Source organism: Cibotium barometz, chromosome 14 (assembly GCF_041138505.1).
Source record: "Cibotium barometz isolate CiBa-2024 chromosome 14, ASM4113850v1, whole genome shotgun sequence".
NCBI classification, from domain to species: Eukaryota; Viridiplantae; Streptophyta; class Polypodiopsida; order Cyatheales; family Cibotiaceae; genus Cibotium; species Cibotium barometz.
In genome coordinates, this window is record NC_141059.1 from 12,394,514 (window position 1) to 12,412,329 (window position 17,816).

At 43.7% G+C, this 17,816-nt stretch overlaps 1 protein-coding gene across 1 annotated transcript; it reads right to left on the minus strand.

Annotated features, from left to right (window-relative positions):
- Nucleotides 1–1,698: 1,698 nt before the first annotated feature.
- Nucleotides 1,699–15,379, minus strand: LOC147631672 (uncharacterized). Its single transcript, XM_086808184.1, has 5 exons — nt 14,611–15,379; nt 11,726–11,824; nt 11,554–11,598; nt 2,457–2,594; nt 1,699–2,361 (listed from the first exon to the last, which is right to left on the minus strand). Exons 1-5 carry the CDS (start codon nt 15,052–15,054, stop codon nt 2,041–2,043), a joined length of 1,047 nt encoding a protein of 348 aa, XP_086664310.1. The 5' UTR covers nt 15,055–15,379; the 3' UTR covers nt 1,699–2,040.
- Between the last annotated feature and the right edge of the window lie 2,437 nt (nt 15,380–17,816).

The following is a 17,816-nucleotide window of genomic DNA, read 5'->3' on the forward strand; positions in this document are numbered from 1 at the left end:
GACTAATGGCAATTTTCACAGCAAACCCTATTTACATACCTTGGTGTTTTATTGCTAGTGGAAACATGTAAGAAATGGGTATTGGAAAAAAAGATTGGCTCAATCCACGTGTGGTATATTCAAAATTTAATAATCAATGATCTAGTTCAATTCCTCTTCATTGAGATTGGGATTGAAAACATCAAGGCTTTACTAGAAAGGTGGTTATAGGTCCCTACATAGAGAGGGGCCATCCTACTAGTGTGGTAATACCACCTTGCTCTAGTGTTATACGGATGAAGCTAGTGCATTGACTGCAATATTAGGTGATTAGCTAACAAGGACCACATCCTTTTTAGATAATTCATTGCCTATAAGATCACATTACGGAGTGAAGGTCCAAGTTCTATGAAGATGATTGAGCACTTTCTTCTAATGAGCCTAGAGAACATAATTAGCAAGCTCTCAATCCTTGCTTAACTTTTATAACTAATGTCAAAAGCCCCACAAGGGTGCTCCATACATAGATGTTGGATGGATGACACAATAAGCTCCTTATGTGTGGATCATCAAATGGGTCTCCAAGAAATCTTGCAAAAAAAAAGAACCATATGCCTTACTGAGCTAAGCTTTAGCAACGTTCCATCACCTCTGTTGGTTCCTCTTTATATGTGAATCCATGCCACATTCCCACTATAAAGGTATAAAACATCATTACCTTCATTTGCTTGGGTTTATCTCAAGATCCTTCTATTTATAGAAGGTTTCCAGTGCACCCAATTGCTTTTACATCCCTTTTGATAATGATAATCAACACAATATTACATTTATATAAATTAATAGCAATACGATTCTATCCCAAAAGAGAACGAGTTCCCTCAACTATTCATAAAATTGGCCACCTCATCAATATAAAGCCCATAAAGAATATATCAAATAGCCTTACTTGGCTTTAGTGGGGCTTTTGATTTCCTCAAGCATCCCCTTGGAGATCTAACAAACCTAGTAACTTGCTCATACATGCTCATTGCAACCCAAATTATCTAATCTAGAAATTCAAGCTCTCCAAGTCAATCAAAGACATCTTTGCATGTAAGAATATCAAAAAAATCCACAAAATAGCAATGCACTTCCTTAGACTTAGAGCTCTTGAAGTTGATCAAATGTTTTTGGAAAGAAAAAAAAATGTGTTGTTGCAATACTTGCAAACCACGCATTTTGTACAGAACTTTTGTTCCAAAAGCACCATATCTATGAACTAGAATGGTGTCTTCACAGGTAGAATTACTGGGATTTCGACAAGGCATTATCCAAAATTTGGAAATTTTCGAGAGATCGAAGGGGAAGAAGAAAATTGAAGACAAAAGAGTCAAGGGGGGGGAGGGGCAAGGGACAAGGAGGGAGCAAAGGAAGAAAAGAGGTGCAAGGATCAAAATAGGCAAGAAAAGGCATTGGGAGAGAATGAACCAAAGTAGGCACAAAAAGAATAAATTAAATTCTTCGATTTGGGCAAAGCAGTTTTTTTTTAAGGCCCGTTACACACACCCCACCACATCAGCATGGGCAAGCAGGGGTATGTTTCTATGTTGCAACCTGGCCTATGATGTCCTGATGCCTATCTTTGAGCTAGCCCATCTACTATAGGAAGGTCAAAGCACATGCAGAAAATTAAATGCCATGGAGATTTTTTTAACAAGTCAAAGCCACAAATCACTGAGCTTTTTTTTTAAATGGACTAGAATCTATTTTATTTTATTATTTTATTTTTTAAAGGCAGTGTGCTCCAATTGGCCCCCATAGACCCCAACACAATGGTCCTTTCAAGGTCAAATCACCTAGCACCTTGAGGCTATTTATGTGCGCATGAGAGTTGGCACTAAATTATACCATTTGACAGACCTCTCCCACTTTGGGAGGCTTAGGTGCTACCGTTATTTTAAAAAAATACTGTAAAATAGGGTCTCCTTCCAAGGAACTACTCTACTCCTGCCTCTATTTAAGCAAGGAGATGTTTAGTTCTTCTCTGAAAAATCAAAATTGATTACATTAGGCTCTGCCATTTCAAGCTTTTTTGAGCCTTAGATTGACAAATTGATTCAAGACAGACACACTCACTCCTTCCCACACAGATGCTGTTGTTGGAAGACGGACAAGTTTCTCCACTAACGGCATATCCGCAGGCAAAACATATGCAAAGACTGTATACTTGGGGTACCATTCCTCGTGATTTGCAAGGCTGATAAAAAAATCAGGGCCACCGCCAACCCAACCTACTGTGCCCCTCCTAATGCTGGGGCATGCTTCTTCTTGAATCTCTTTGAAAGGCAGACCCTGAGCTTCCAAAGAGCCTTGCACCAGGGCATACGGAGGACCTGTGTCACTCTGGGGGAGGGAAAACCATCAATTATCCCCCCAAAAAAAAAAAAAAAATCAATGTGCATGGGTGTGCTGGTCAAGAGTGGGAAAAAGCATCAGACCTGGTTGATGCGGTTGCCTGTTTCATCCCATATATTTCCTCGGCCCTCAGCACGATAGAAATGGCAGCCTGCACAGTGCCGAGCTTTTATTAACTCCAGCAAATATGCTACAGAGATTGGAGCACATTCTGGCAGCATCTGCAAAACATTGTAAGTGTTAACAACAAGCAAGCGAGCACAACGATTCGAAAACAATTCTAAGGAAACAGTGAAGCAAGCAGGCAAGCAGGTAAAAACACCACAAAAAAACACACACACGCACACAAAAACCAGAAAGCTAAGCTGTAGAGTTTTTTTTTTTTTTAATGGCAATGAAGAGGTGAATGCAGATCTGTGTTTGAATCGGTCACTTCTTGGTGTTGTAGTTTAGAAGCCAAAGAGGATGTCACCAACTTGAGCATCATCACCAACCAAGATCCATGGTTATGCTCGTAGTGTTAAGATGGTTATCAACACTAGGGTTCACACCCGTGGATTTGTTACACTCCCACATTAAGGTCAATTACCATGGAAAGGCACACTAGGGTTTACACCCATGCCTAAGTTATGATTACTCGAGTACAAGCTTGGTTGCCCATACTGGACGGCAGCCCCTTCAATAACTATATGACCATTCTCAGATGTTGTTTGCCTCTCCCAACAGCACCTGACTTCTGCCCAGCTGTGCTTTGCTGTATATTACTCCGTGCTTTGCTGTATATTACTCCCTCTTTCTTTCTTCTTCTTTTTCATTCAGAGATGGTAAAAGCTCCCTCGTTTGTTGTATGGCATCTCGATGTCCCAAGCTGATTGTTTCTGTCATACGGTCACATACTATTCTACATGCGACACACCTGCTCGTAGCCGGGGCTGAGCATTTCCACGCCTCTACCACTGGGCATAGGGTGAAAATAGGCCCAGTGAAAGTGACTCCCAAATATACATAAGAGGTGACGATCTCAACTACCTCACCTCTGAATGAAAATGCATATCTGGTGGCTACCTAATGCAAGGTGTTAAAGAGCATGACCTTGGTCTAGGTGGTATACAGCTCTTGTGGGTTGTATTGGACAGCCAGGTGTGGAGCTGATTAGGGGCCAATTTAGCAGACCTATAGATGCCCATAAGTGCCCCAGCAAAGCACAAATTGATGGGACACCCTTGGGGCACAATATTACAGCATTTTCAATATTATTTTTCACGGAAAAAAGGGCTGGCCCACCCACTTGAATCCAACCTGACATGATCTTCCTATAAAAAGGGGATTTGGATCTTCATTTGTTCATATCACGGGAGTTGGGTTGAGATCACGGGATCAAATTCAGTGTTTTACTTTTTTTACTTGAAATTCCGTTGTAAACATTCCCTACATGAGGAGATCCAAGCATGTGTCACAAGCCCATGTGCATGTGCTCCCGATCTGACCTCATCATTCGCAACAGGCGATCAAAAACTTTGAATATAAGATGGAGTAGCAAGCTCAATCTGGTGGCCAGCCATCAGCTTCCCCCATGGTGCCTGTGGTACAATTGGACGTAAGATTGGTGGAAAAGCTTCGCTGTTAGTCTGGCAGCCGAGGGCTTTGTACACCAACATAGAGAATCGATAAACGATTATCTTGCCTGTTTTTGGATATTTCCACTCATGCTCTCGCCAACTGCCAGTCGAAGCAAGTTGAGCACTTTGTGGATGGTTTGAAAACATCTTTGCATATAGATGTTTGTGCACATCAACCCTGTGATCTCTCGGTTGTAGTTTATCTTGCTACGACACTCAAAACGCAAGAGTGTTCTAAGTCTAACCTAGGAGTAAACAAGCGAGGAGATTCCAAAAGATGGTTATTAAGGCCAGAGAATAAGAACAATTCCAGACATAGCTCTCTCGAGGAGTTCAGAGCCAAGAGATTGGCCCATCAATCTATTTCAAGCATTTGTAAATATTTTGCCTCTCCATTTGGCTTACGTATGCCTTGGTAAGAGGTATTCTTAAAGACACAGTGACTCCACTGAGCAAATCGCAAAGGATTGTCCAAAAACAACAGCAGAACAACAAGAGATTGACCCATCAATGTTTCAAGTGTCTCCACCAAGCACCTCCCAAAGAATCGTCCAAAAACAACAGTGGAACAATCCGAGGAAGTCAGCGCAAGTGTCTCAACTCTTTTCCTTTATCGGGTTAGTTACACACCAAGGGTGTAGAATTGCATTAGGACATGAGCACGTGCAGAGAAAGTTTTTAGCCAAGTATCCAACGAAAACTCTTCAGAGTTGTTGATTACATTGGGTGGAGAATCTTTGGCTTCCATACTGGTTGTTTCAGTTTATGGGCTCGTGCAAGAGGACTCTATGCAATGAATGGGGTATCTTCACTTTCTAATGTCATGGCCGCCGCACAAGAGAGCATGTTAGTGGATGCACCTTCACTACAGGAGGGTATGTCATTGAATGTGTGTTCATCTCAAGAGGATGTGTCACCATTTGCCTCCCTAGGCATGATTAGCTGTGATGTGAGTGCATCAATTGTTTCCAAAAGCTGTTCTTTAATGAAAACTAGTGTGACTAGCCATTGTGTCTATTTTTAGCCAATGTGACCAGCCATTGCATCTTTTTTTAGCCAGTGTGATTGGTACTACTTTCACCCTAGAGTGACTAGAGTCTGGACTTGCTAGTATTCCTCTGGGGCTTTGCTTGTGTCACCAGTATTCCCCATCTCCAATGTGACTGGAATTTGCTAGTGTGACTAGCTACCTTCTCTCTCTACCTCGTGTGACTAGAAAAGAGGCCAGTTTGACTGGAAGTTGTGTGCCACAAGTGTGACTGGGAACACACACCATGGTAACCTAGTGTGACTAGAGGCCTATGGACTGATTTCCAAATTACATGTGCATATGCATAGCTCATATTTGCATGTGCTGGTAAGATGATTTTCTACAGTATGCCTTGTTTTTGTGGCTGTCATGGGTCAGTCTCGTAGCGCCTGGGACTAGAAGACCGTGTGAGCAACTCCAGCAGCAAGAAACCATCATCAAGCAACTCAAGGGTGGCCCGAATGTTCAACGGGCACTCGAAGGTAAACAAGTTGCTTCTCAAACTCAAATTGATCAAGATGTTTCTACATTTTCAGCTATGGTCAAGAGAGGGGGGACACATTGGCAAATGAAGCCGGGGATCTGACCTCATGAAGCCACCCGGTTTACATCCCAAAGGTTCTGCTGCCCAAACAGGCCGAGCAAGTGCAAGAACTTGGACTCCTGCAGTTTCATTGCATTCCTTCTCCCTGCCGTCCTCCAGCTTCAAAACCCTTATTTGTAGCCCACAGTATCTCTATGGAAACCACTGATCAGGGTCAAGACAAGTCCCTACCATTTATGCATGCAAAGGGGCCTATGCAAGGGGCAAGTATGAGGATGCCTAAAGGCAAGATGCATATGGCACAGTGGACAGCAGTAAGGGGAAGACAAAGGAGGACGTTGTTGTACAGGAGATAAGCAAGTCAAATTTGATGATTATCATGGTGATTTGAATGTGGCCAAGTCCTTCACATTCATCTCACAGTTTGAAGTAGCCTTCTTGGAAGAGGACTACACAGAAAAATCCAAACGAAGGCAAGTGGGCCATCACCTCAAAGGCATTGCAGGCTCTTGGTGGTTGGATGAGAAATTGCTTGGCAAAGTCCCAAAGACTTGGGAGGGATTTAAACCCACTTTCCACAAGCTTCCACCAAACTTTGAGAACAAGATTCTTAAAGAGTGGGAGATATTCGGCCAGAAAGAGCATGAGAAAGTGGAGGCTTATCATGCACGGTTTTCGAAGGTCTTCTTGAAGGTCTTGCCTTTCATGTCTATCTCAGAAGAAGAGAAGATGCGGAAATTTGAAGCCAGCCTTCAACCCATCTACCAAGATGGTTTGGAGCTCTATCCTCATGCAACATTTCAGAAGCTCTTTGCTTCAGCCTTGGCTGTTGAGGAGGTACATGTGCAGTACCTTACTGAAAAGATTCAAGCATGCCTTCGAAAGCACAAGAGCAAGGCTAGGCTTGGTAAAGAGGGAAGCACTCCCAAGATTTCCAATAGATCCTATGGGCCATTCAAAGTGATCAAGAAGATCAATGAAGTGTTGCATTGCCGAATCATTAGAAGATGCATAATGCCTTTCATGTTAGCCTCCTATGCAAGTATATGGGGCTTGAGCCCACTAAACCAGTTATGGAGGATCCATGAGAGGTGGAAGAGATGGAAGAGATTTTGAAGCCAAAGCATGTTGTCTTCCACAAGGAAAAGAGGTCGCCTACAGCGCAGATACTTGGTTAATGTAAGGTCCCCTTGACCCGACCCTAGAACTATCTTATCTTGATTGATGCTCTTTTGTTGCCTTCCGTCTTAATGCCTTTTTGATTCTTGCCTTCTTCTACCACCGTCCTTCTTGATGAAGATGTGAATGGCTTATGATAGTGAGAGAGAGAAAAGGGGATTGAAGGGGAACTTAGCCTTTGCAATACTCTGATACCATGTCAAAATTATGGAGAGTATGCACAACGGAAGCAATAGAGGATGAAGTAAACCACCCTATCTAAGGCGATCAGCCTTATTCACTAGACACTGGTTACACTTCTTTACATAATCCTCCACGTAGAACCGCATAATCCTCCATTGAGATACTTTGCGATCAGCCTTATTCACTTGACATTGGTTACACTTCTTTACATAATCCTCCACGTAGGACCGCATATGTGGCCAATAGAAATATGACTAACACCAAAGTTCTATGAATGCCTCGGTGCCCTACACTTGGAACATCATGACACTCGAAGAGAATTCTCCTTCGTATCGATGTCTAGCACACAAACGCAAAGCCCCTAAAGAGAAAGATAGAGTTCAATCGATATCTCACCTACTTAACTCAGGAATCTGACTAAGAGCATCTACAACACAATTGCTAGACCCCTCATGATATCGTATCTCAAGATCGAACTCTTGCATGAGTTCAACCCACTTGGCTTTGCGACCACGCAAATCTCCTTGGTCACAGATGTATTTAAAGGAATGATGATCAGTCTAGGTAACAAACTTGGAACCGTAGTGTCATGTGCAAGGCATGTGCAGGCTGATCCCAGGGCTGACCCTTGAGGGGCAACAGATAAAAAGACGAGACTAGTACCAAATTTGGAGCATGTATTGCTTGTGTGGGTAGGGAAGAACTTGTGGAGGACACAAGAGGGCTGTCGGCCATCGCATGAAGGGGATAACTCCTGTTGGCTGCAGCAAGTTTAGAATATTTTGTCCACGAGCTGGCCGACAGCAAGTCGGCCAGTCCATGAGGCCTTCCCAAGCCCTATTTAAGGCATTTGTTCAGTCCTCCAAGGGGCTGAGTCATGGAATAGGAATTAGACTAGGTATTTCTACCTTTTGAAGAGGCCATAGGCTGCAAGACTTGCACACCTTTTGTACATTATGAATATACTGAATACTCAGCTCTCTCTCTCTATCTTCTCCATGCATTTTGCATCAAGCATGCTCCAGGATGGTGTTTAGGGCTGAAAGAAGACTCCCAAAGCTTCCGCATGTGACATTGTTATTAAAGTATCAAGCTCAGCAAGGCTAAACACTGATTTAGTCCTAGATGAAGGTGCCCAGTCCAAGGAAAGGAAGACAACACATGGAGGAAGTCCCCGGTTGGTGGTGTTCCACAAGGCTTAAGGGGAATGGCAGTCCTATGAGTCGGGTTCCACTTGGGGAACACCGGGAAAGGCTTTCAGGCAACGTTTCCAAGGTAGATCCTCCAAGAGGTGGAGTGAGAGTGCCAGACTCAATACTTAGGAAAAGAAGACCAGAGAAAGTGTTCAAGGACAAGGCATGAAGGGATAGGGAATAGGATGGAATAGATGCATAGAACTTCATCAGATTGGAGTGGATTTGGAGACTAGGCAGGTTTTCAGTGAAAAGATTGCTAGGAAGGAAAGGATGACAGGTTTGGGAAATCCAAGGATGAGCAATGGGATGATGACAAGCATCCAAGAATAGAAGTTCGAATCCCGTCATGAAGTTTAGTAGAGGGGGATGTCATGTGCAAGACATGTGCAGGCTAATCCCAGGGCTGACCCTTGAGGGGCAACAGATAAAAAGACAAGACTAGAACCAAATTTAGAGCATGTACTGCTTGTGTGGGCAGGGAAGAACTTGTGGAGGACATAGGAAGGCTGTCGGCCAGCGCATGAAGGGGATAACTCCTGTCAGCTGCAACAAGTTTGGAATATTTTGTCCAAGAGCTGACCAACGGCAGGTCGGCCAGTCCATGAGGACTTCCCAAGGGCTATTTAAGGCATTTGTTGCTTATTGTTTTGATTATTCAGTCCTCCAAGAGGCTGAGTCATAGAATAGGAATTAGACTAGGTATTTCTACATTTTGAAGAGGCAGCCTATGGCTGCAAGACTTGTACACCTTTTTTTATATACTGAATACTCAGCTCTCTCTCTCTCTCTCTCTCTCTCTCTCTCTTCTCTATCTTCTGTATGTGTTTTAACTTTTATATCAAGCATGTTCCAGGATGGTGTTTAGGGCTGAAAGAAGACTCCCAAAGCTTCCGCATGTTACACGGAGAAATAATGTCTCCACTTCTTCAAGGCATGGATGACTACAAGAGACGACTCCTACGTCGGATACCGCATCACAACCTTTAGTGGAGCTTCTTGCTCTCAAAGGCAACGAGCTGACCATCCTGGAAAAGAGATGCCCTATGGAAAACTCACCAGCATCCATCTCGACCACAAACAGCTTGCTAGGATCCACTAAATGTAACATAGGTGCCATAGTAACCAACTCTTTCAAAGTCTTGAAGCTCTTGTTAAGGACTTCATTCCAAATAACCGAAGGAATATTCCCTTGTATCTTGGCATAATTTTGAATAAACTTCCGAAGGAAACCTGTATAACCCAAAAAGGGTTTCACCTGCCGTATAGTCCGCGGCACTGCCCACTCAAGAGCATGTCTCACCTTGTTTGGGTCTACACGTATACCATCCTGAGGGTGCCCTCGTATGTTGACTAGTTGTTGCCATTTTGCAGGGCTCCGAAATTGTGCATAATTCAGCCGAAAACCTGGTTTCGGGACTTGGGCAAATTTTCAACCCAAATTGTTCACACACATTAATACCATTAATGTGGGCACCGGGCATTATTGAAGGTTGGGCATCCTCTACCATTTGTTCTAGACACCTTCTTGAACCAATTTAGGGTGCCCATGTTCATGGCTAGTAAGTGTGGGTCCATTCAGTGCTAGCCACTTGGCCCCACCTGCTTGGCATGGCTACCTACCAACCTACCACCCTCTCCAATCCTCCTCCCGGAGATAGGTGCCTATCATTGATCTATTCCTGCACCTTCTCCTTGGCTGTACAACCAGATCAATCCCTCCTGCCCAGCTGTACGGACTGTACGGACAGCCACGTCAGCTATACAGCATTTGTGCAGAGGCTAACTGATTGCTGCTGAGCCTACCCAATTGTTATACGGCCTGTTTCCGCCTGTGCACGTCATCATTGGAGGGTCCCTGGTCGCCAGGAAGCTGTGAAGATTGCCTCCTTGCTGTTGTTGGTGCCTGGTGGTGAAGAAGACCAGTGCTTGTTCCTGGGTGCATCCTTGCTCCAGTGTGAGACTGGGTTTGGCCTAAAGGATCCACATAGGAGTCTACCTGAGACTTGGTCCTTCCTGAAAGATCCACAAGGGCTTGGTGTGAAGATGGAAACTACCCTGGCAATGGTGGTCCCTCTCCCTTGCTGAGTGGCTTGGGTTGTGGGGTGACTGTTCTTCGTTTCATATTGTATTTGGAAACCTGGTGCTAGAGGCACCCTTTATCGTGTACTCAAATACTCTACAGGAATAAAGTATTCCTTAGGGGGGGGTCAGCCCATTCCAGCCAGTAGGTTTAGGGCTACCTGTGTGCGCTTGCGTTAAGAGTTCCAGTGCACTCTTCTCTCTCTATCTCGCACATAGGTACAGGTACTATACGGTACGACGTGTACCAGCTCTGCTCGCCCCTCACTTGGGGCTACCCAAGCAGTTTTTTTTTTTTGTTTCGGAAGCTGTTCGGTCAGTTTCTTTGTGCCTAAAGCTTCCCGGGAGGTGTAGGAGATTGATCATGCCATTAAAGCTTTGGACAACCAAGCTATCCAGGCTGAACAAGAGATTGCCAAGCCAAGTATAGGCCTGTGACAGGGCTTTGGAGAACCAGGCTTCCCCGCCGACAGGGAGTTTACCCAAGGTATAGGCAAACCTGTAAATAGAGCTTGAGGAGATTGATGATGGCCAGATAGCTTTGTTTTTTCAGTGCTTTAACTTCTGTGACCGCTCTTTAAGAAGTTTGCCTCTTTTTTGAGGACTTCTTTCTTTGTACAGTGAAGCAATAGAACTTTTTACCCCCCCCAAAAAAAAAAGTAAATAGAGCTCGAGGAGAACCAAGGTATCCTGTAGGGGGAGGGGGGGAGGGGAGTTTATTTCATCTTGTCTCAACTACGCTTGTGACATGGCCCTTGCTCAGTAGTTCGCCGGCAAAAGATCCTCGTCGACCTGCCTCATCAACATTTTACTTGATCATTGTTTTCACAAAACCATTGTGCTTGGAAATTTGGTGTGACCGGATGGAGATCACCCCAATAATCCACGAGCTTGTACTACAAATACTCCTATTTGTTACTAAAACAACCAAGGGGGGAGGAAAAAAGGATAAGGAAGGGGGGGAGAGGTGGGGGTTGGTTCAGCTCATCTTTGGCCTCCCAATGTGATGTTGATGGGCTTGGTGCTTTGCAGTTGAGTTAATGATTAAGTGCTCCAAGTTCTGTGCTCCCTATTACATCACTAAGGAGAAAAGTACTGGCCAAGAAACTGATCGGTAGCAGCTTAGCACAAAAAAGTATATCCTCTCAATCATTTGTAGAGGAAAGGATCAAAATACATAGCTAGAATGCTCAAAAACAAAGGCTTGGCACCTATTTTGCAGCGAAAAGGAACTCAAAAAATCAGTGCTCATAAATTTATCTCTTGCCCCCTTACTTCTGATGGGTACCAAACACTACGTACAGTGTAGAACTGAGAAGAGCTATCAATGATTGTGAGGTTACAGCTTACCTTGATGCGAATAAATCCAAGCTCTGTCTCCAACGCTACAATACCCTTTCAGCTCCAGCAAGAAAAAAAGTAAAAACAAAGATCATGAAAAAGAATATTTCCATATTTCAAACAAACAAGACTTCCTTGGACCAATTTAGAGAGAAAAAAGCTGAGAGCAAGAACTTCTTACCACATCCTCTCCATAGATTAGGCCTGAGGTCCACATAGTATCACGGGTTGAGTCATGCACATGTGGATTTAGTGGGTCATCTTGCACCTTCAGCCAACACTGTTGCAACGATGATGCAACTATGAGATAAAGAAAACACTTAAGTGTGCATAGACCAAGCACCTCATCAAAGCATGCTAGTCAAAGTCCAACTGCTCAAATAAGACTGAATGATAAGACCGAGATCAAAATTTCCAAGACGTAGGTGAGCACCAAGATGCAAGAGTTTTCTGCGTATGCACGCATGCAAGGTTTTCAGAGCAAAGCATCCTTCTTTTCCTTGCAATCATGTGTGTTGTTCTCATTGTAATGACGTATCAAAAAATAAATGACCATGTAGGCCAAAGTGATAAATCAAGAAATATTCAATGGGGCTACCATAAGCGCATGTGTTAATTAATACCAACACAAACACCTTGATAAAAAGGCCTGAGAGGTACCTGGAGAACTTTGCTAGGTTGATTAGTGAGGGTGTGCGCAACTGATTGCACCCATCTATTAACCAATAGACACAGCCACAGCATGGGCTAATTTAATTGTTGTGCTAAACCCTACACCTAACTAGAAGCCCTAGCATGACACGTACATCTCATTTGTTGGAGCTAATGCATGTGATATGCCTTCCTATTTATCTTGGAACAATCGGAAGGGCTGTCATTCCCAATGGCAATGCTCCCCATGGATCTGGATTGACTGGAACATCTGAAAGATCTAGCTGCAGTGCTTATACCAATCTGGTTCAATCTTAATGAAATCTTCTGTTTTCTTGCCAATTATTGCTCCCAAAGCTAATGCCGAACTAATTGGAGCTTAAGCAAATGAACTGCCTTGAGAAGACACATCTCAACAACAACTCAACAAAAATCTAAAGCTCAGCAACACCGTATCTATACAAACAATTATGCTACTCACACACTTGTCCGAGTACAATCTGCTAACGCAGTCCAAGTCCAATCTGATAATACACTTTTAAGCCTCATTTGGAGTCCAAGGCTAGGTCTACTTTTGAGATTTTGCATGTTGTATAAGGGAATGGCAGTGGGGATGACAATCCATCCTGGAAAGTGGGGAGCCATGGCAGTTGAACTGTTTCCCAGGACAGAACGGCAAACCTAATGCTGTTCCCGAATGTGAGTCATGGGGAGGAAGGCATTCTGACAGGGTATAAATCTCTCTGGAAGACACATCGGCATTCTGTGACACATTGACAGGCAACAAGAAAGTGCTGTGCTGATGCATCCTCTCCATCATAATCCATATGCATGATGAAGTAGAAGAAACAGGGACAATGGGGGATGCTTAACTGATGATCCATGTCAACACTACGATGGGAAAGCAACACAACCCTATACCAATAAAAGAACAGGGAAAAACGGGCACTGCTGAGCTGATGATCCATGTTAACGCCTAAGGAAGTTGCAGGTTGTCCCCCTCCAGCTACTGCATTTGAGGCTGAATTGCTGGTTTAAGGCAAAAAAAAAAGACCTCTAAATCTCACTTTCAAAATAACTCTTTCTGCAAACAGAAAAATTTTTGTAGCTCAAAATCAGCTAGCTAGACATGCTCTGATTCCTTACTCAAATCGCAGAGAGAAACCTGCTCTGCTACATGGCTCACAAGTCTAGGCATAGTTACCTAGGTCTAACAGCCCCCTTAGATCTGTTCTACTCGTTATGCATCCTCTAATCTTACACCTGAACTCTACCTCTTTCCTCCCTATTCGTCGACAGGGCTCACAAGTTTAGCACCAGTTTTCTTTACCATGCTGGTGGACCTTTGGAGCATGTAGCAATGCATTATACTCCTTAAGTTCATTCATGTGACTCATTCTCAACCAGCACAATTAGGCCCATCACCCTTGGCTCATTAAGAACCCAACCTGAGCAAAGCTGCCACTTCTGCTCTCCTCTTGGCTGCCCTACAAGAACGTCCTTGCTGCTAACCTTGCAGCTGAAAACTCCTAGCATACTTACCCTCCAAGTGCCTTCTTGTTAACCTTTCTGCACACCTGTCTGGCATGTGTCTTGCCTCATAAGAACATCAGCACAAGGAAAATTTATTCCCAGTCAAAAGGAAGAAAGAGGCTGCCCTTGCCTGAGTGGGTTTTGCAGCACCACACTGCCCAGAATGAAGCCTGAAATCAAACCCTGACACTACACACATATTAATCACAAGAAAAATAGGGTTTTGTTGAAGACTAATTAGGATCCTGAAGCCTGACATAATTGCACCTCAAAAAACTTCTACTAACTTCATAAGAATCGAACTGAAGGACACCGTTTCAGCCTGGACTGAAAGCACTATGTGGAATTGATTATGTGCCTATGGCCAAAACCCACATGTACCTATGGCAAAGGCATGGCACTATTTGGGATTGATTGATTATGTACCTATGGCAAGGACCCACATGATCTCCACCAAGCACTGTCAAATGGAGCAGGTAGGTGAAAAACCTTCATCTTTCACGACTGGAGTTATTTTTTCCTGATTTTTTCAAGGTATTTATAACTAAAGCCTCCCAAAATCTAGGAATGTAGAATCCTGAAATTCGGAGGTATTTTTCAGATTTCACAGGTGCAAAATACACTCCCCTGTTTTTTCACACAGTAGAGCTAGCCACCATTATGACAGCACAAAGGGGGGCAAAACGGTTGTCCGGATAGGCAGCAAACCAGGGAGTAGAGCTGGCCACCTATCTTTATGAGCGAGATAGTTGGCCTACTGAAAGTGTAAACCAACCTGACTAAGTTCGCATATTTGGCCTCAAAGGACGTTAATGGATCTCTCTCTCTCTCTCTCTCTCTCTCTCACACACACACACACACACAAAAGAACTTAGAGCCAACCTCACCAAACTTGTCATTGCACTTTTTGGGATCTCCACAGAAGACCCATGAATTGCAGAGGCAAGGGCCATCATGGGAGCACATGGCCTTGCAGGCATTGCAGCAGTGTTGGGAGCTGTTAAAGAAGTGGGTGCTACCCGACTTCACGACGCGTCCCCACAATTCTTGGCGTTCTGTGCCGCGGCAGCATTGAGAGATGAGGGTCTCGCTGACGAGATGTCTGTTTGAGGCCGAAGAAGAAGATGAAGAGGAGGATGAGAAGGAGAAGAGGGGGGAGAGGGCAAAATACACAGAGAGGCAGGTAGTGAAGGTGATGGCCGTGAGGATGAGGAAAGGCCTCCAGCCTGCCTCGTGGTCTGATGGGTGCTTGCTGCTGCGAGGGGCCGCTGACTCAAAAGAGGAAAACGAAGGACCCCCCTGCGCTGCGTGTGCCCTGTACTGCATCCTCACCCCCCACGCTCCCCAATCACGATCCAAAAGGTCAAATTTCTGCCTTAAGACGGGTAAGATCCGTGTTTTACTACTTCCCTCACTCTTGGCAGCTGCGATCGAGAGCAATTCTTTGTGTTTTTCAAGCGAGGGGGCAGGTGGGCGCACTGAAAAGATTCGAAGAGTGTTCTGAGGAAGAGGAATGGAAGAGAATGTTCAGAGTACTTCTTTCTCTCTGATAGAGGGCGCACGGTGCAGTCGCCCACGATGAGATCCGTGCCTCGCTAACGCTCTGATCTAGGGAACGTGAGGTTTCAGAAAAGCGTGGGTTGAAGAGAGAGCCCTCAGCCGGGGGATACAAAAAGATGCACAATTAAAAATGTCGGCTGTCGCGTATTTACTGTACGTTTACTATTTATTATTACGCACTATTTCGTTTAATGAATATAAACTCTAACCCTCATGAATATTTCCTGTAGTTGTATGAAAAGAGAGAGAGAGAGAGAGAGAGAGAGAGAGAGAGAGACCGAGGGATGGAGTGAGGGACCCCGCCCGTGGTTCTTGTGCTCTTAGAGACATAGGTTTGTGTGTGTGTGTGTGTGTGTGCACGCATCTCTCATCAGTTGTATGAGAGAGGGGGGAGGGGGGGCACCCATGGTTCTTGTGCTCTTAGAACATCAGTTGTATGAGAGAGAGAGAGAGAGGACGGAGTGACGGGCCCCGCCCATGGTTCTTGTGCACTTAGAGACATAGGTTTGTGTGTGTGCGTCTCTTCAGTTGTATGAGAGAGAGAGGGGGGGCGGAGGGATGGAGTGAGGGATCCTGCCCATGGTTCTTGTGCTCTTAGAGACATAGGTTTGTGTGTGTGTGTCTCATCGGTTGTATGAGAGAGAGAGAAGGGGAGGTGGGGGGAGGACGGAGGGACGGAGTGAGGGACCCCGTCCATGGTTCTTGTGCTCTTAGAGACCTAGGTTTGTGTGTGTGTGTCTCTCGGAGACACAAGAGAGGAGAAGAGAAGAGAAAGTATGCCTTCCATCCTCCCTTCTTCTGCTATGCAAGAGATGTACAAAACACTTTGCATGAGAGCAAAGGAATAAAAGAGGTGCAAATCTCCAAAAAAAAAAAGATTGTTTAATTTCTTGCTTTTAAAAAAAAACATAAGACTAATGATCATGGTTTATGCACTTGTTCCTGTGACCATGTGTGATCATGGTTTATACACTTGTTAGAGGTTTATTATTAACCAATGTGTGAACATGGTTTATACATTTGTTCGTGTGACCAATGTGTGATCATGGTTTATACACTTGTTAGAGGTTTATTAACCTTACAAAACTAGATGTGACACTTGTAGTGGCCATGACACCCGAGAATGACAGAAACATCAAAGTTTGAAACTTTTCTCGCATAGGTCACCCAGTGGTGGCGATGCCACCTAGTGGCCCAAATTTAAGCATGCTTGATGCACATATGGCTCCCAATTGACCATTGGTGGCTTGCGTAGAAACAACCCCATAGACTTCTAGCTAGTGCATCATGTGAAGAGGTTAACAAAGAACAATTTACATACAATTATTATTTTGGAGTTGTTGACTTTGATACCTATCCGCAAAGTTATGTCAATGCTTGTGCAGCTTTGGCCTTGGTTAGTGGATATCAATATTCAAACAGACCAAATATACTGCTAGTAGTAGTAAGTAGTGATATTGCTAGCTAGTTTACCTCCTCACAAAGTCTACCTAAAACCAAGTAGAGTATTATAGTGCAACAATGCTGACTACCACTAGCTAGCAATAAGCTTAGTTAGCTCTTACAGTTCCATAAAGGGTCTAAGCATTTCCACTTTAACACTACACTCTCATTTATAATTAATAAGGTAATGATCATGGGAGTTAGTAGTCTAGAGACAGTGCTGCCTAGCACTTTGACTACTAACTAGCACTCTGATTGCACCTAGTAAATAATCAAGAATGCTAATTGATAGTCTAGAGAATCCAATTGCTACAATGATTTAAAAAAATGAATATATTACATTTTTCACTTTTATTGCAAAAAATGTTATTTTTTCATCGATTGAACATACAAGATTTGCTTGGTGAATTTAAACCTCGAAGGAAGAACATGAGCAAGGTGTGCCACTTGGGTGAATTTTGTGTGTGTGATCTTTAACAAGGAAGGAATTAGGTTCATGTGTCTTACCAAGACTTTTATAAGGCCCACCAATATTTATGCAGGATACAATGGTATGCTTTGATCATACACAATGATGATGATTGATCGACGAACTCTTGCATGAAAAGAAGATACATGTCAGGAAAAGCATTAATTGATATCAATAATTATCAACATAGGCAAGTTTTATGCCCTATTTTTACAGTGTGAAGGGAAAAAAAAGACCATACATAGCATATGACGGAGAGGTGGCACAACGTAAATTCATTAAATATACGAGAACTTGTTTAGTTCAATGTTTAAAGTTTAGCAAATGGGTTTCTATTTCAGTGCCGCATATAAGGTGGAATGTCGTACTTACTTAGATTATGCTTGGCCTAAACATGTTATATCTTGTTGCTTTGATGTCTTTCAGTCTTTGAAACATCAATGTTGATGTTGCACTTCTTAGCAATACTATTATGCCATGTTGATATTTTGAAACATTACAAATGGTTGCACTTGGCTATGTGAGAATCTACCTCCCTCACAACATATTGTAAGCCACAATAATAATATTATTGAGATATGGAGCTCAACTAGTGTTGCAAACATTGATGACATGC

Excerpts from the sequence above, each read along its gene's own strand:
- LOC147631672 (XM_086808184.1), bottom strand. The coding sequence starts at position 15,054 with ATGCAGTACAGGGCACACGCAGCGCAGGGGGGTCCTTCGTTTTCCTCT. Across the intron at positions 11,825-14,610 it reads GCAATGACAAGTTTGGTGAG|TGTTGGCTGAAGGTGCAAGA; the intron begins GTTGGCTCTAAG and ends TCGTTGCAACAG. Across the intron at positions 2,595-11,553 it reads TTGGATTTATTCGCATCAAG|ATGCTGCCAGAATGTGCTCC; the intron begins GTAAGCTGTAAC and ends AATGTTTTGCAG.